Consider the following 18,157-nt stretch of genomic DNA (forward strand, 5'->3'; position numbering starts at 1 on the left):
CACGGAAGTTAAACTGATATTGTGGTCATGAACATGCACATAATCTCTTTGCACCTGTACACTGTTTTCACTCGTCACTTTTAGTTTACTTGAGATAAACGTCTGTTTTTCGTCAAGAGAGGAATGTCACAAAATGGCGGCTTTCAATCAGCCGATTTTTGGCAAAGTAAAATGTCAAACAAATGTGCAATGAAAAAGTAGTCAAAGTTGGGTTGAAAACATATAAATGTATTCCTTGAGACACAATACAGATACAGCATGTAGTTGATTTGATGGAAAATGATGGTTGTAAACCTTTCATGAAGTAGGTCACCCCCCTCTGGGACAGTAATCTGAGAATGACCCATATGTGTTGAGCGATTCAGAGAAAACTACTGGACCGTTCTCATGAAACTTTACATAAAACTGCCTCAGATTGATATTCCCCAGATTTTTCTCTCTATTTTTTTTTTATATAAATGTCTGATGACGTCATATCTGGTGTGTGTTTTAAAAGTTGAGGCGGCACTGTCACACCCTTATTTTTCAATCAAATTAATTGAAATTTTGGTCAAGCAATCTTCGACAAAGCCTGGACTATGGGATTGCATTAAATTACATATTCTTACTCCGAATCACATAAAAGCATTGACGCAGTCTAAGATGCTAAGGTCTGAAAAGGCTACCCGTCTTAAACAATTTTAAAGGGAAGCAACCCCACCACGAAAGTGAAAATACAGCTATGGTAATGACCATCTACCCAGGGAGTTACCTCCCGTCCGGGTTATGTGACGTCACTTCCCCTGTAAACACCCTGTGGAACTCATACGACTTTTCAGACTACAGATAGAAGGTTGTTGAAATTTTTGGGCTCCGTGCGTGGCTGCTTGCTGGTGTTTCTTAGGACACCCACCGGCCACCTAACCCGTCTTACCGGCTTGCCTTTACGTGTTTGGTGAGCTCTTTCCATTTTGGTCATTGTTTTGACAAGAATGTTGCTGTAGTTGCTGACTTTTTGTCCGTTTTTCGGACTTGTAAATTTTCAGTAACTTATTGTTGGTCGCTATTTTTGCTGGTCAGCTTGGCTGACGGTGGCAACTTGGCTCGGCCGATGTTTTGGTTTAGGTAAACCTTATATTACCTCTTTACTTGCCTTCTGCTTTGTTAGTTGGTAAGCGCTTCCTTTTGGTCATTAGTTTGACAGGAAGTTCGTTTGGTTGCTGGTTTCTCGTCCTTTCTGGACTTGTTTATTTCCAGTAATCTTTTTGTTGATCGCCGTTTCTATTTGTCAGCTTGACTGACAGTGATAAACATGGCGATGCTTATGTCATTGATTTACCAGACCTTTGGTATTTGTTGTTGTTTCATACTAAGCATGTATAACCGCTTTGTCCGTTACTTATTCTGCCTCCCGCAGTGGGGCACTGCGGTTATGAAATTAAAGGCCCCTCCTGTTTTTGGAACCGCAGGAGCTTTCTAGTTTGCTGTTAGGTAGATTTTTGGTTCCTCTTTCCTGTCATGCTCTCTTTTTCTTCATGAATTCTTTTCTTTTTTCTGCCTTCTTGCTCATTCATCTGTATTTTTTCCAAAAATCTCTTCTCTTGCCGCTTGTCTCGCGATTCATGTATAGTTTAATCTGTTAGTGTTCTGATGTAAGTCCAGCAGTAGATAGGTTAAGCCTATTTTAACATACTGGAAACTGGTAATCTTCCAGTAGGTATTAATTTAGTTTTACTAAAGCCTGCTGGGACACAAGTAATGGGTTAGTGCATTTGTAAACAGGAATCGCTTGACAGGTGGCCCCCTTCATCCCCCCCTTCCTCGTCCTGATATGGCTCTGCGTAGTCGGCTGGACGTTAAGCAACAAATAAACAAACAAACAAACAAACAAACTTATTCTGCCCCAAATGAATTTGGGGGGCAGTTGAGCATGTCTTTGACTTTCCTTTCTTCTTGCTTTCCCTCTTTTTGGCATCGGAGCACGGCGCTCTGGTGTCTATACTGCTTAGCTCTTTATTTCCAGAGTTTCGCAGTTTGGGAGAGAAGATTGCAGCGTCACACGCCGTCTTCCAGCGTTTTACTTCCGCCGGCGACGGGTGACGCTCGCTCTTTGGCGTCTTGTTTGCCGTCGGCGACGGCTTCCCGGACGTGGGCCTTCCGCATCGTCTTCTGCCTCCGTGGGGGGCATGGACGGTAAGTCGAACTGCTCCACTGGCTCTCGTGAAGCCACCGGACGCTCTCTTTTGAGCAACAGTTCTTGGTCGCAGGTTCACTACCTGCAAACTTCCTGCCAGTCAGGATATGCTGCTCATTCACGGACGGATCGCACGGCGTGTAAGCCTGTGTCTGAGCAAGGGCGGTTTCCGGTTTCGGAAGTCGCGTTTCCGGGTTTACCCGGAAACGAAGGTCCTCCTTCTAGTGCACCCACTGAGGGCACGGAGGGGGTTGACCGTGGACTGGCCTTCGGGCGTTCTGGCCTCCGGCCTCAGTCAACGCAACAGGCGTTTCCGCTTTATGCGGCTTCGTCCGTTGCCTACTCGTCTGCTCTTTCTAAGCCTGATCGCATTGCGTGCACGGCTGTGACTGAGCAAGGGCGGCTTCCGTTTTCGGGAGTCGCGTTTCCGGGTTTACCCGGAAGCGAAGGTCCTTCATCCCGTGCACTCACAGAGGTCACGGCTGGGGTTGACCGTGGATTGGCCTTCGGGCATTCTGGCCTCTGGCCTCAGTCAACGCAACAGGCGTTTCCGTTTTATGCGGCTTCGTCTGTTGCCTTTCCGGCTCCGCCCGGATTTGCTGTTCCTCCTCCTGCTGCTCCTACACGGATGTCAGTGAGCGATGAGCAGTGTACGTCCTACGGACATCCGGACAGTCGTTCTTCCGGTTTACCGGAAGCATAGGTCCTCCTTTGTGATTACACGGTGTGTTCTTTACTGGAGTTGACCGCGGACTCGCCCATGGGCATTCGGGCTTCCGTCCTCAGTCCACGTAACTTTTGCTTCCGCATTGTGCGGTTTTGTCTGTTGCGTTTCTGGCTCTGTCTGTATTCACGGTTCCTCTTCCTAACACTTCCTCTCGGATGTCAGCGAGTGAGGAACGGTGGCTGGCCTACGGGCGTTCAGGCTTTCAGCCTCGGCCGGGACAGTCGTCACTTCACCGTTGGGCGTTGTGTCTTCTGTCTATTCAGTTCTGGTGGCTTCGGATGTTACCTCCTCTTTTTCTTACCCTCTTACGAGAGGGGTTGAGACAGAACGGTTTCCGGGTGGACGGGTTTCCGGTTTTCCGGTCATCCCGTTCAGTAGTCTTCCACTGGCAACTGTGACTTAGGTCCGTGTCAGTTCTCTTGGCTATTCTGTTATACAGGCTTTAGCCAGCGATCAGACATGTTCTGGATTTCCGTCGAAGCGCTTTGCTTCTCTCGAGGCCGCGACGGAGGTTACTTCCAGATATTTTATGAAGGTACATCGGCTTCCTCTTTGGTTGCATTCGGCGATGTCGGGCTTCCGGTTCCGCGAAGGAGGAGTTTTTTCCTACTTCCGGTTCGATAGTCACCTTCAATGTGGGTACCACCTTTCGCAGGTTTTGGCTAGCCATCTCCTACCGGAAGTGGTATCCACGGGTTCCGGTTCTGCTACTCGGTCTTCACGGGTCAGTTCCGGAACACGCGCAGCCTCGGCTGGCTTCGGCTACACAGGCTTCGACTTTTGTTTCTTCCTGTCATAGGAAGTTCTCTTGGCTGAAGCTGGGTCGGATCTTGCTGGCGTCTTTGCTCTTCCGCGTACACCCTTAATGGTAACGCAGGAACTTAGAGGAATTTGGACGTCAGTTTTTGGAATTTGCCTCTTTTTCGGAGATGATCGTCAGAGCGCTCTCGCGCTCTTTCTCGGAGTCACTGAACCTTTCACGCTTAGTGTGTATCAGGACTCTGATGGCATCTCCACTCTTTTATTCAGCCCGGCTAGGGTGAACGAAGAGCAAAAAAGGCTGTCCTCCCTTCACCTCACTTTATAGTCAGGTGTAGGAAGGACTTGTTTCTCTCGCATTCTCAGGTCTCTGAGCAGGCTAGGAGAGACACTTGGGCTTTGCTCGGGGTAGAGGGATCTGCTTTTTGAACTTTGGTGTTTTTACCAGAAAAGAAAAGTAGATCCAGTTGAATAGAGATCAGCGGATCTCTGACTTCTCTCTACAAGGGTTAAAGCAGAGCTAGCCTCCTCATGGGAAGCATGCTCAGGCCTCGGGACGTTTTAAGCCGGCGGCCAATAGGCAGTCTCTGTCTGATTCTCGATTTTCGAGAAATAGATCACTTTTGGGCAGGGAGAAGGGCAGCCCTAGCAGCAAGCCTCTCCCCACAAGGAAGTGCCCCCGATCACACACCCCCCCCCTCCACCCTCCACTTTGGTGATGGCGGGGCGGGTCTCCTCCTTGCAAGTTTTCATTGGATGGTCTCTGTACACAGCCAATAGTTTGTGGGAGTGGTGAGGTCGGGGGACTCCCATCGATCTAATGAGTGCATATTTGCTTATGCGTCAGTCCGATCTTTTCACAGTGATCTAGGCCCATCAGCTCGAGCACCCGCTGAGGTCTCTTCTGGTCGGATCTAGCGCTGTCCTTCGGTTATACTGCTTCAGTCCTCAGTTAGTGTAACAGTAGTTCAGCCACGGGCTGCTGCAGTGGCACTTCCGGTTTTACCGGAGAGGTTGTTTCTTTCACAGACGCTTCATAGGTACGTCTGAGTTTTGGAACAACGGCTGACCTTAGGGCATCCAGGTTTTTTAGCCTCGGCTGGTGCAACAGCCATTCCACCTGTTGGCGGTGATGGTTGTTGTTTTCCCTGTTCTTGTGGCTTCGGACTTCGACTTTCTTTCCTTTATTCTCATCTTAGGCAGGAGATGAGATAGGACGATTTCCGTTTGAGTGGGGTCTTCTGTTTTCAGGCTTCCCCGTTTTTCTCAGTTTGCCACAAGCTTCTGGACTTGGTCCTGGTTTGTCTTTCGCCGAGTCTGACTCTGTCTTTCTCTAGCGATCAGACGCGTTCTGGTGTTTCGTCCAAACTTAAGGTACGCTTGAGTTGGCCTCGGAAGTAACATTCAGATTTTCCTGAGGGGGCATTGTCTTTGGCAATGCATGTTTGAGGAGTCATTCTTTGTGGCTTATCATCTCTCTCAGGTTTTTGGCTACCCCTCTCCTTTTGGCAGAGCGTTAGCTAATGTTCCAGTTTTCTTTGCTGTGGGCTTATAGCCCAGCATATTATGTGGCAGCCGAAACTTATGTTTCGTATATTTACCTGTGTACTGTGGGTACTTTGGTACATGGCTGTTCCACGGGTTTTACGGCTCTCAGCCTTAGCCTGTGCTATAGTCTTCTACCCTGTGTGGTTCGACTATGGCATTTTCGGTTCCTGTTGCTTCGGATTTACTCTTCCTCTTTTCCCTCATCCTAGCATGAGGTGAATCAGGGCGTCTTCCGGGGGGTTGGGTTTCCTTTACAGTCACCCTTCTACCGCAGGCAACTATGGCTACGGCGTTTGCCGGTTGATCGCCGCGTCTGACTCTCAGTCTTTCAGAGGTAGACAGACACGGCTAGTTTTTCGGCCGGACTCAGGAATTTCTCCTGATTTGGCTACGAAGTTTACTTGGGGTTTTTGATTTTCCTTCATTTACCTTCAAGCAGACTGATCTGTAACACTCTGGCTTTTAGTCATTTTGTTTAGGGTCACCGGTCACTTCAGTTTTTGACCACGGTGATTTCTTCTCTTCTGAGGCTTACGCAATTTCGTAAGCCTCTGCTTCCTCGTATTGCCTCTCTCTCTGCTTTCGCATTGACTGTTAGGGGATTACGGGCGACCGTCTCTTTTTGAGATCTTCCTGTCGAGGTGGGCTCTGGTACCTTGTACTCAGGTGTCTCTCTCTCTCTCTTTGTTGGGTATTGGTCATTCTGCTTTGGAGCTGACTTTTATCTCTCAGTCCTTTTGGGCTTCACGCCATTCCTAAGTTTGATTACTTTGGCGTGATCGTCTTACGGTCGCCGCGAGGTTTGTCCTTCACCTCACTGATCGGACTACCTTACACATAGATCGTTTTTCAGTGCATGGGCATTTCCTTCCATTCGAAAGGGGGGGGGGGGGGGGGGCAGCTTGTCTTTCCCTCTACTTGGCTCGGCTTAATCCAAGGCTGGGTTCTCTTTCTGGGTCGTTTGGTCCAGGAGATTGGAAGAAGTGCTGGGCACAAATTTTCTGGCTCTCTGATGTTGTCTTTCGCAACTTTTGCCTGAGAGACATCACGACTGTCAATCAGGATGGTTCTCAGGTCCTTTCCTGCCTTTTTGGCAGTGGGCCAGTTCCTGGCAAGGGTTAGAGTGAGTTAGATTTTCTTTCTCACTGGGCTCTTTTCCTGACCTTTTGGCAGCAGGCCAGTTTTTTGGCAAGGTTTTTAAGAGTGAGTTGGATTTTTCTTTCCCACCGCCTTGTTGAAGCTATCTGCTTTTATGTGATTCGGAGTAAGAATATGTAATTTAATCGAAAATTTTTAAGTAAATTTTCATTTGATTAATATACTTACCCGAATCACATAGTGTATTCCCTCCCGCCAACCCCGCTTATGGTTTTTAGTATTAAAGCCGTATGAGTTCCACAGGGTGTTTACAGGGGAAGTGACGTCACATAACCCGGACGGGAGGTAACTCCCTGGGTAGATGGTCATTACCATAGCTGTATTTTCACTTTCGTGGTGGGGTTGCTTCCCTTTAAAATTGTTTAAGACGGGTAGCCTTTTCAGACCTTAGCATCTTAGACTGCGTCAATGCTTTTATGTGATTCGGGTAAGTATATTAATCAAATGAAAATTTACTTAAAAATTTTCGATTTAAGCTTGGAACCTTTAAAATTTATTAATGAGTTTGGTGATTAAAAATCTGAAAATTCTAACTAAAATTAGCGATCCACAAATGAAACAAGGTCTGTGCCAACATCAACAGACATGCTCACACGCGCAAGCACGCCCGCACGCATTCACGCACGTGTGCACACACACACACATACACCCACACACACACCAACACACACACACACACACACCTTCACACACACACAGGCATGCTTCATGACAGTATGTTCTCAAATGTCAAACAAGTGGTTGTCATGCTAGTGAGATTTCATGCTAGCAGAAGTCCAACAAGTGGAATGTAACCCTAGTGGATGTCGCACCTGTTGATGTCACGCTTGTTGATGTCGTGCCTGTGGAATGTCGCACTTGTTGATGTCGTGCCTGTGGAATATCACGCGTGTGGATGTCTTGCCTGTGGAATGTCACACTTGTTGATGTCGTGCCTGTGGAATGTTACACTTGTTGATGTCGTGCCTGTGGAATGTCACACTTGTTGATGTCGTGCCTGTGGAATGTCACGCTTGTTGATGTCGTGCCTGTGGAATGTCACACTTGTTGATGTCATGCCTGTGGAATGTCACGCTTGTTGATGTCGTGCCTGTGGAATGTCACACTTGTTGATGTCGTGCCTGTGGAATGTCACGCTTGTTGATGTCGTGCCTGTGGAATGTCGCACTTGTTGATGTCGTGCCTGTGGAATGTCACGCTTGTTGATGTCGTGCCTGTGGAATGTCACGCTTGTTGATGTGGTGCCTGTGGAATATCACACTTGTTGATGTCGTGCCTGTGGAATGTCACACTTGTTGATGTCGTGCCTGTGGAATGTCACACTTGTTGATGTTATGCCTGTGGAATGTCGCACTTGTTGATGTCGTGCCTGTGGAATGTCACACTTGTTGATGTCGTGCCTGTGGAATGTCACGCTTGTTGATGTCGTGCCTGTGGAATATCGCACTTGTTGATGTCGTGCCTGTGGAATGTCACACTTGTTGATGTCGTGCATGTGGAATGTCGCACTTGTTGATGTCGTACCTGTGGAATATCATGCTTGTGGATGTCATGCCTGTGGAATATCACGCTTGTGGATGTCGTGCCTGTGGAATGTCACGTGTGTGGATGTCGTGCCTGTGGAATATCACGCTTGTGGATGTCATGCCTTTGGAATGTCACGCTTGTGGATGTCGTGCCTGTGGAATGTCACACTTGTTGATGTTATGCCTGTGGAATATCACGCTTGTGGATGTCGTGCCTGTGGAATATCACGCTTGTGGATGTCATGCCTGTGGAATGTCACGTGTGTGGATGTTGTGCCTGTGGAATGTCACGCGTGTGGATGTCGTGGATGTCGTGCCTCTGGAATGTCACGCTTGTGGATGTCATGCCTGTGGAATGTCACGCTTGTGGATCTCGTGCCTGTGGAATGTCACGCTTGTGGATGTCATGCCTGTGGAATGTCACGCTTGTGGATCTCGTGCCTGTGGAATGTCACGCTTGTGGATGTCATGCCTGTGGAATGTCACGCTTGTGGATGTCATGCCTGTGGAATGTCACACGTGTGGATGTCATGCCAGTGCAATGTCACGCTTGTGGATGTCATGCCTGTGGAATGTCACGCTTGTGGATGTTGTGACTGTGGAATGTCACTCTTGTGGATGCCATGCCTGTGGAATGTCATGCGTATGGATGTCGTGTCTATGGAATGTCACACGTGTGGATGTCATGCCTGTGGAATGTCACGCTTGTGGATGTCATGCCTGTGGAATGTCACGCTTGTGGATGTCATGCCTGTGGAATGTCACGCTTGTGGATGTTGTGACTGTGGAATGTCACGCTTGTGGATGTCGTGCATGTGGAATGTCACACTTGTGGATGTTGTGACTGTGGAATGTCACGCTTGTGGATGTCGTGCCTGTGGAATGTCACGTGTGTGGAATGTCATGCGTGTGGATGTCATGCCTGTGGAATGTCACGCGTGTGGATGTCGTGCCTGTGGAATGTCACGCATGTAGATGTCATGCCCGTGGAATGTCACGCTTGTGGATGTCATGCCTGTGGAATGTCACGCGTGTAGATGTCCAGGATGTCGTGCCTGTGGAATGTCACGCATGTGGATGTCATGCCTGTGCAATAATAATAATAATAATAAATGAGCATTTATATAGCGCAACATCATAACTTTACAATTATGCTCTTTGCGCTTGACACATTTAAAATTCAAACACAGTTATACAAGCATTTACATCTACATTCATAGTCAGCAACGCTTGATTAAAAGCATACACCATCAAACATACATTACAACAGATTCTTCCACTAATTAAGTAATAAAAACATGAATAAAATAGGTAGTAAAAACAAGGAAATACCAGCTGAATACCCTTAATCAAACAGAACATGTTATTAATACTGAAAAACAGCCCTAAATGTGTATACACATTATCACATTATCACTAAAACAACAAATACACTACATGTAGCCTACTGATGGACTGTCACGCTTGTGGATGTCGTGCCTGTGGAATGTCATGCGTGTGGATGTCGTGCCTGTGGAATGTCAGGTTTGTGGATGTTGTGCCTGTGGATTGTCACGCTTGTGGATGTCGTGCCCGTGGAATGTCACGCGTGTGGATGTCATGCCTGGGGAATGTCACGCTTGTGGATGTTGTGCCCGTGGAATATCACGCTTGTGGATGTCGCACCTGTGGAATGTTACGCTTGTCCTACCTATGGATGTCACACCTGTGGAATGTCACGCTTGTGGCTGTCGCACCTGTGGAATGTTACGCTTGTCCTACACTTGTGGATGTCACACCTGTGGAATATCATGCTTGTGAATGTTGTGCCTGTGGAATGTCGCGCTTGTGGATGTCGCACCTGTGGAATTTCATGCTTGTAGATGTTGTGCCTGTGGAGTGTCACGCTAGTGCAATGTTGCACGAGTATATACACGTGCTAATGGAGTGGGGCTACTGACTGTTGTGCTTGAGGATGTCGTGCTGCTGGCATGACACTGGGAAAAGTTTGGTTCATTGCTGTCTGAGTGATATGAGTGTTAAAGGTTGCGTTGAAGAAGAAATGTCTCAAAAGACAATATCATGAGACATGTTATTAAAAGGTAGCAGTGAAAGCAACAAGCCTCACTGCTACTTTTTAATAACATGTCTCACGCAGAACTGCTACTCGCTAGTAATCAGAACAGTTCTTGAAGAGAAAGGAGTCCAGAATGGACAGACAGCTTTAATCCCCATCCCTTCATCCTTATTGCCTTGGGTACCAGGGCTGAGGTGCACGAAGTGAAACTGGGTCCCACCCAATTGTTATGCAGCCGCGAGGTCGAATTGGTTGAAATCTAGATATGTTGTGATGACAACCTAAATCACACCCCGCAACTAATTCCAACCGAGTTGTGTAACCAAGTTTCGATTCGTGCAATTCAGCCCTGGACACTGGTTCTGTATGCTATTTACTTCCTGTTGCTTAACTCATTGTCTCCCAGGTACGAATATATCCGTACCCACACATATGGCTCTATCTGACCAAGTACGAATATATCAGCTCAGACTGTTAGCTTCAGTCGCTTCCTGTAACGTCGATTTAATGCCTGCATGTCTACGCCTACATTCCCATTTGGTCTACTCCCAGTTTCAGTGTCTGTATGATTGATTCATGTGTTTGTGTTTTGTTTGTTTTTGATATTTTTATGTATGTGGATATGCATGCTTGTAAAAACAGATAAACAACAAACAATCAAATGAAAATCAATTGTATAAAAACATGCAGACACACACAAATACGTAGTGGACAAACAACAGACATAAAAACACAGCACAACAAAAACAAACAACCAAACAAAATGCACACAAGAAATTATGCAGACACGCCGGCACCCCCCCCAAAAGTACAATAAACGTGTAGTACACACATATTCTTCTTCTTCATTCATGGACTGAAACTCCCAGTCACTCATGCTTTTGCAGAGTGGGTTTTTACGTGTGTGAGCGTTTTTACCCCGCCATACAGGTAGCCATACGCCACTTTCGGGAGAAGCATGCTGGGTATTTCTGTAACCCACCAAACTCTGACATGGATCACAGGATCTTTTCTGTGTGCACTTGGTCTTGTGCTTGCATGTACACACAAAGGGAGATAAGGCACTGGTAGGTCTGCACACAAGTTGACCTGGAAGTTCGGAAATATCTCCGCCCTTAACCCACCAGGCAGCCTTGGCCGGGATTTGAACTCATGACCTTCCGATTCACTAGACCTCTGCGCCCGTCTAAACACACATATGAAATGCATCAATGCACAACAAGGCATCAACAAAGAAAACAAGAGGCGAAGCCTTCACGGCTCACGTAAGAAATCGACAAACAGTAACACAAACTCAATCACTCTGTCACACATACACACACACAGTAAGCATACCGTCGCGATATAACCTTGAACGGTTGAAAACGACGTTAAACACCAAATAAAGAAAGAAAGAAACAGTAAGCATAAGTGATACGGTGCAAGAGTGCGAGACACTAGATCTAGATCTGTCTGTCTGTAGCCTACTTTTTAGTACTTACGGGGACACGACTGCCAGATGGCCAGATCGACACTGCGCTTTCGACAGCGCTTCCTCGCGCAGACACTGGAAACACGCTGTGCAGATTAACCTGTAGGAAATCTCCTTTGGTATCTTCTTTATCTATTTTTCTGGAGCTACGAAACCGAACAATGTGAAATCATGAGTCGTCTTCTCCGAATCGGCGAACTGCAGCTCGGTGATAACTGTATCTATACCACAATCCTTCACGCGATCTGACCTAACCTTGACCCCTGACCTGGTCTACATACCACACACGACACAAACCAGTCAGCTGTTTTTACCCCCCCAAAACCCCCCACCACCCGTTTTCTTTGGATACACACTTTAACTACATACGTGCCGACGAAATGTTGATCATTGCTTCAATATTTTGAAGCTGTTGCTTGGATAATAACCAGGTAAAATTAGTATTTCGGTGTTTAGTCAAATGTTAAAGTTTCTATTACACACACACACACACACATACACACGCACAGACAGACAAAGTTTAGCATCGCATAGGCTACACTTACGTGAGCCAAAAACCACAAAAACAAAAAAACAAACATACAGACATTGATGGACACACACCAAAACTACAAACAACATATAATAAACACATCAAAACACAACAACATGACAAAAACAAGAGAAAAAACACACACACAAAAACAAACATGCAGACTCACAAGAGTAGACATTTTGGGACATGTTGGCAATTTTATCAGTAGACAAATGATCAACTGGGAGTAGACCTTGTGGGCTTTCGCAAAAAAGCTGAGTAGAAAAAATGGGAGTAGACCTAACGAGAAGTTACCGTAATCAATATGGAACTAGAAAACACAGAACACAAAGTTTGTTTGCTTTCTGGTAGATGATGAGAATGGTGGAAGAGTGAGCCTGGTGGTGGAGCTGAAAGTACAGCTGGAGGGAGCCACTGTCAGCTGCACACGGATCGGCAACGTGGAGCTCAGTGTGTGCACCTCCTGGCCGCAGCTAGAGGACGAGCTGCGCGCTGTGCTCACCCATTTCCTGGCTGAGCTGGACCGAGGGCTGCGCACACGACGCCTGGCGCGCATGGAGGCCGAGTCTGGTGCTGACGCCACCAACACCTTCACCCTGGGTATCTCAATGGCACGCGTCAATATGTTTGAGATTGGTGAGTCGGACTGACTTTGTGCTTCACTCTTTCTGAAACATCTTCTGTTGTTTATTTTGTACCCCCCGCGGGTTAGGGGGAGTCCCATATTGGTTGGGACGAGAAAGAATTTACCCGATGCTAACCAGCATGTCGTAAGAGGCGACTACCAGGTTCTGTTTCTCCTTTTACCCTTGTTAAGTGTTTCTTGTATAGAATATAGTCAATGTTTGTAAAGATTTTAGTCGAGCAATATGTAAGAAATGTTACGTCCTTTGTACTGGAAACTTGCATTCTCCCAGTAAGGTCATATATTGTACTACGTTGCAAGGCCCTAGCTGGAGCAATTTTTTGATTAGTGCTTTTGTGAACAAGAAACAATTAACAAGTGGCTCTATCCCATCTCCTCCCTTTCCCCTATCCCATCTCCCCCCTTCCCCCGTCGTGATATAACCTTGAATGGTTGAAAACGACGTTAAACACCAAATAAAGAAAGAAAGAAAGATGTTTATTTTGTATGTGTAGGCTTTTATTTTATTCACTTACTGTTGAACTCGGATAATCCCTCTTTGGTTCTTGGGTTGACTGAGCCATTTTGCTGGAAATGAAACTGTTGAAGCGCTAAAAATGATCAACCGTCTAAATTCCATGTTCTGAATGAGGACGTTCTTCAAGGGGATGAAAATCCCATTTCATCATATTACTGAATCTGGTGCAACATATGGCATTGCCCTCTTGAGCTTGAGAGAGGTTGGTGAGGAATGTGATGACAAAAGTGTGAGGACATTTACAGTTGTTTGCTGCGAGCAACGTTTGTGTTTTTGTGTGTACTGTTCTAATAAATGACATTTTCCCCAAAATTACTCTATGTGCCAAGGTAGTGATCTTGTAGTGGGCACAATTTGTATTGTTGTTGACAGGATTTTACCGCTGGAGCCCTGGTATGCAGACAGATAAGCTGCCTTACAGTATGGCCAGCAACAATTCAGACAAAAGAGTGGCCATCGTCATTGATGGTTAGTGTTGCTCATCTTCCAGCACCTGGGGCACACACGCAAATTAACAAGTAAAGAAACAAACCATCACACACAACAACAAAAGCAGAGGGGATGATTGCTTTCTGTTGTTTTTTTCCTATCAGATTTGAGAGGCATTTGTGACTTATCTTTTTCAGTGAAGTCTCTGGCCAGTATCTGTGAATGAGGACATGGGCCCTTTGCAATTCAGACTCAGTCATAGCACGTGCCAGTAGGAGGTGTGGCTTAGCTGGCCGTTTGTGCAGCAACCATGTCGGCATCAATTAAGCTCCACCGCCGCTTCGGTCCCAGTGTGTTATTTTGACCTGCCATGCTGCGGTCAAGAAACTTTCCCACTGTCGGTAGCAGACTATCAAGTTTCAAAACGCTGACAACTCCGCAGACTCTGGAGAGAATTTCTCTCTGCAGGGCTGCAGAGGTTTGCCGTACAGATTTCCCTGTGTCACGGCTCAAACGAGGCCCGGGTTTTTGACTTCGTGTTTGTATGAGTGTTCATCTCGATAAAAAACCCAGTTTACAGAAAACGGAGAAACGAAAGAAGACTGCGGTAGATAAAAACAGAAAGACAAGTTATAATCATAATTGTTTGAATAGGAGCCGGAATTGAAATCAAAATGTTGTTAAAAAAAAAGAAGTAACAAAGCATTAAAACTTAGCGATGTAAAGAATAAAACAACCCTATGTTTATCCTTGCATGAGTATCTAGTAATTAATAGTTGCTCTTGACGTATAATATAGAATACTGGTAATGATCAAGAAAACATATAACATAATATATTCAGGCCTGCAGTAATTTTGATTGCTTACACATTGATTACAGGATTAAAACAAATATAGGAATAGTACAAGCTAATGCAGAGAGTGTCACTATTTCTGCAATAAGTGTGTGAAATTGTTTGCCAACGAAAACAAAATAACTGAGCAGTTTATAATTATTTATTTCAGACAGAGCTCATTCCTTTCAACCTCTCATTGTTTTCAATTATAACTTCAAAATTGTGATCGAAATTCGGCTTTCCGTTCATGCTGCCGCTGATTTCGTGTGTGTATCTGCATGTACCGCATTTACTGAAAAGTTGCTGAGCTGTATGATTTCTCTTTTACACCCAGTGTGTAAGGAAAATATTTAATACATTGACCTTTTTCCCGACAAACAGATAACTACAGCCTTTACTTGTATGTAGATTGGTGTTTTCCCTTTTTATATTCCTTTTAAAATTGATAAACATTTTTATACCCTTCTCGGAACGGCTTTCGCAATTCATGTCCACCCACAGGCGCCGGACTATTCTGAATAACAGCGACTGCTCAAAGACCAACAGCAGACAATGATGAACTCGAACTGCCTGAATCTGTGTTGCCTTTCTCATTGCAACTCGGCTGCATGATCACATTCCTGTATTTGTCATGTAAATTCTTACAACCTCGGATACAAAAGCAAAACCAGAAAATTACGCCACAGTTTAAACAAAAAAAGCATGGCTTTAATTTAAAGTAGCAGCATTAACACTAAATGTTTGTTATAATGCAGTAAAACTATTACATATCTGATTATTCTTGTTCACCTATTTCGTCTCCTCTACCCCTGTGCGTGTATTGTATGTGCCTCATGTTTTATGGACTGGGCACAGGAGCTGCGCCTTCGGCTATCAGTGTCAAGTTCCCAAAGGCCGAGGGGAAGTGTTTAACTAACCGTATCAAGCACACGCTTATCGTGCATTCCGAACGCGTGTACTGGAGTAACTGACAGGGGCTCAAATTCCCCCTCCCTTAAAAATAAGGGAGTCTGGACTTGACTGCGCCTGAACTGTTTGATAACTTGTCATTGTTTGGAGTGCTGTTCCTTTTGTCTTCTGTCTTTTTTCTCCATAAGGGATTGTAATTCAATACTACATAGTCATGTGTAATGAAAGTACAGTATGTAAGCAGCTGAATACTTCTGGTTGTTTTGATTTACATGTGTGAGAGTGTAAGTTAAACAAAGAAATTGAGTTGTGGAGTGCAGTGGGATTCCAACTTTCAAGATCACCCAAAATCAGGTCTCTAAAGGGAGGGAATCTAATCTAAAAAAAAGCAAGTCGCGTAAGGCAAAATTACTACATTTAGTCAAGCTGTTGAACTCACAGAATAAAACTGAACACACTGCATTTTTTTCACCGAGACAATACAGCTTTGTCATTCCCCGCGGCACATTTCCCGTGCAACACGAAGTGAAATTGACAAGGCAGAATAGCGCAATAGCGTACTGCAGTAAAGAGGAAAGTGCGCTTTTCTGTATTCTTTTTAACTTTCTGAGCTTGTTTTGAATAAAACGTGTTACATCTATATGTTTTTGGAATCAGGAAATGATAAAGAATAAGATGAAACCCTTTTTGGATCGATTTCTTACATTTTTATCGTAGTACTAATTAACCTATTTTCAGTAATTGTGATAACATTTTAAGAGTAAACATGACATATGTATATATTTTTAGATTCATAATTTAATAAAGAATACGATGCAATCAATTTTAAATCTGTTTGCGAAAATTTGATTTTAATGACAACTTTAATGAGCAAACTAACTAATTATTTTTTAAGCCTCCACGCTGAAATGCAATACCAAAGTCCGGGCTTCGTCAAAGATTACTTAACACTTTCTACCCCACCTATGTTGACCCCGTTTTATTTTAGCCGAGACCAGCTGTGCTGCAGCAGGTCACTCAGAATTGTAGTAACTGTGTATCAAAACGTTGGAAAGCAGGCGTTACATCGACGTTACAGGAAGCGACTGAAGCTAACAGTCTGACCGAATATATCCATACCTGGTCAGATAGAGCCATATGAGTGGGTACGGATATATATGAGTTAACCAAAATTTCAACCAATTTGGTTGAAAAATGAGGGCGTGACAGTGCCGCCTCAAGTTTCACTAAATGCCGGATATGACGTCATCAAAGACATTTATCGGATAAAAGAAAAAAATGATGTGGGGATATTATACCCAGTAACTCTCATTTGAAATCTCATGAACATCGGTCCAGAAGTTTTCTCGGAACCGATCTATACACACACACACACACACACACACACACACACACACACACACACACACACCACAACCCTCATCTCGATTCCCCGTCTATGTTAAATCATAAAAAACGGAAGTAAACTGACATAGGTTATGAACAAAACAATGGATAAAGCAGTGTCTGAAATAGGGTGGGGAGCCCTAAAGTGAGAGGGGGGGGGTGGGGTTGTCCACCGTGTGGAATGACGCTGTTGACCAATTGTGTGTGTGACATGGTGCTGCAGACACTGACAACCTGTGTGAGCTGATAGCGTTTGACATCCTGCACCCTCTGTCTGTGCTGCATGACTACCTGCGTCTGGTAAGCCATCATCCACACTTCTGCTCCCCACATTTCTCTCTCTTCTTTCCACACCATCTACCTTTGCTATGTCCATTGATACACTCTTTGTTACTGCCCTTAACTGGTTGCTTGTCAGGACAGTTTTTGTGATATGTAAATGCAAGATATATGTTTCTACGTGTATCACCTTCTTTGTGTGTATAGTCAGTGTGAAGGGATTTTATTATTATTATCCATCAAGAATACTGTGCATATATAAAAATTAACTTTTGAGTTTATTTGACTACTTAACCAGACATGGAGTGTGTGTGTGTGTGTGTGTGTGTGTGTGTGTGTGTGTGTGCATGTGTGTGCATGTGTGTGTGTGTGTGCAGCTAGAGCAGTACAAGAGTGTGGTATTCCACGGTCCAGTGAACAGTGGCAAGTCCTACCTGGTGCGGCGTCTTGCACAGTGCATCGCTGTGAGTCATCACATTCCACTTGTTCCTTTCTTTCTTTGCTGTTTTTGTTGCAGCAACATTGCCTTATATCTATTTATTTTTGTTTTTAATTGCATTTGCTTCTTATAAACAAGTTCAAATCATAAAAGTATGTGTTATTTTCTTGAGATATACTGCAAAAGGATCTAACATTAAATAGTTTTAGTAGATTTCTGTAAAAAAAAAAATTGCTGTTAAAGTTTTAGCACTATAAGAGGGGAAGCAATAAAGAAAGAACGAAACCGGGAAAGAATCAGCTGAAAGGTGTACACTAGAATTTCAAAATCCAAGAGTTAGGAGTGTGAGATAATTGTAAAGCATGCAATTTTTGTTGACTTGTCAGTCTGACTGGAAGATGAAGGGAGAAAAGCCAGCGATTTACCAGCTGAAACTGTCCAGCAAAACCACTCATGACCATCTTATAGCCTACCTCAAGCAGAAAGGTAACACTTTCTTTACTTCATATTAAAAGACCAAATAAATACTGTACTCACGTGTTAATGAAGACGATACAATTCGCAATTTTCGACGTTTCGACCCTAGGGCCTTCCTCAGGAACACAGAACACGAAACAAAGCGGATAAAAGAAGAAGACGGACGATAGAACAGAAAGAAGAACTACAGATGTTTTGATTCACAAACCAAAACAAATAGACAGAGAAGTACCCAAGTAACCTTCCCACATGGATCCCATGTGGGCCCCAAGTGGGATCCCACATG

The 18,157-nt window shown here is 44.8% G+C and overlaps 1 protein-coding gene across 1 annotated transcript in view; it reads left to right on the forward strand.

The window, feature by feature from the left end:
* Positions 1 to 18,157, forward strand: part of LOC138964111 (cortactin-binding protein 2-like) — a 164,984-nt gene that overhangs the window by 87,781 nt on the left and 59,046 nt on the right. Inside the window, exons 13-17 of the mRNA XM_070335991.1 lie at positions 12,305 to 12,589; positions 13,489 to 13,584; positions 16,900 to 16,976; positions 17,333 to 17,419; positions 17,781 to 17,880. Of these exons, the coding sequence (XP_070192092.1) occupies positions 12,305 to 12,589; positions 13,489 to 13,584; positions 16,900 to 16,976; positions 17,333 to 17,419; positions 17,781 to 17,880 (645 nt within the window). The remainder of the gene's footprint in view (positions 1 to 12,304; positions 12,590 to 13,488; positions 13,585 to 16,899; positions 16,977 to 17,332; positions 17,420 to 17,780; positions 17,881 to 18,157) is intronic.

This window comes from Littorina saxatilis, linkage group LG4, assembly GCF_037325665.1.
Source record: "Littorina saxatilis isolate snail1 linkage group LG4, US_GU_Lsax_2.0, whole genome shotgun sequence".
Lineage (NCBI taxonomy): Eukaryota > Metazoa > Mollusca > Gastropoda > Littorinimorpha > Littorinidae > Littorina > Littorina saxatilis.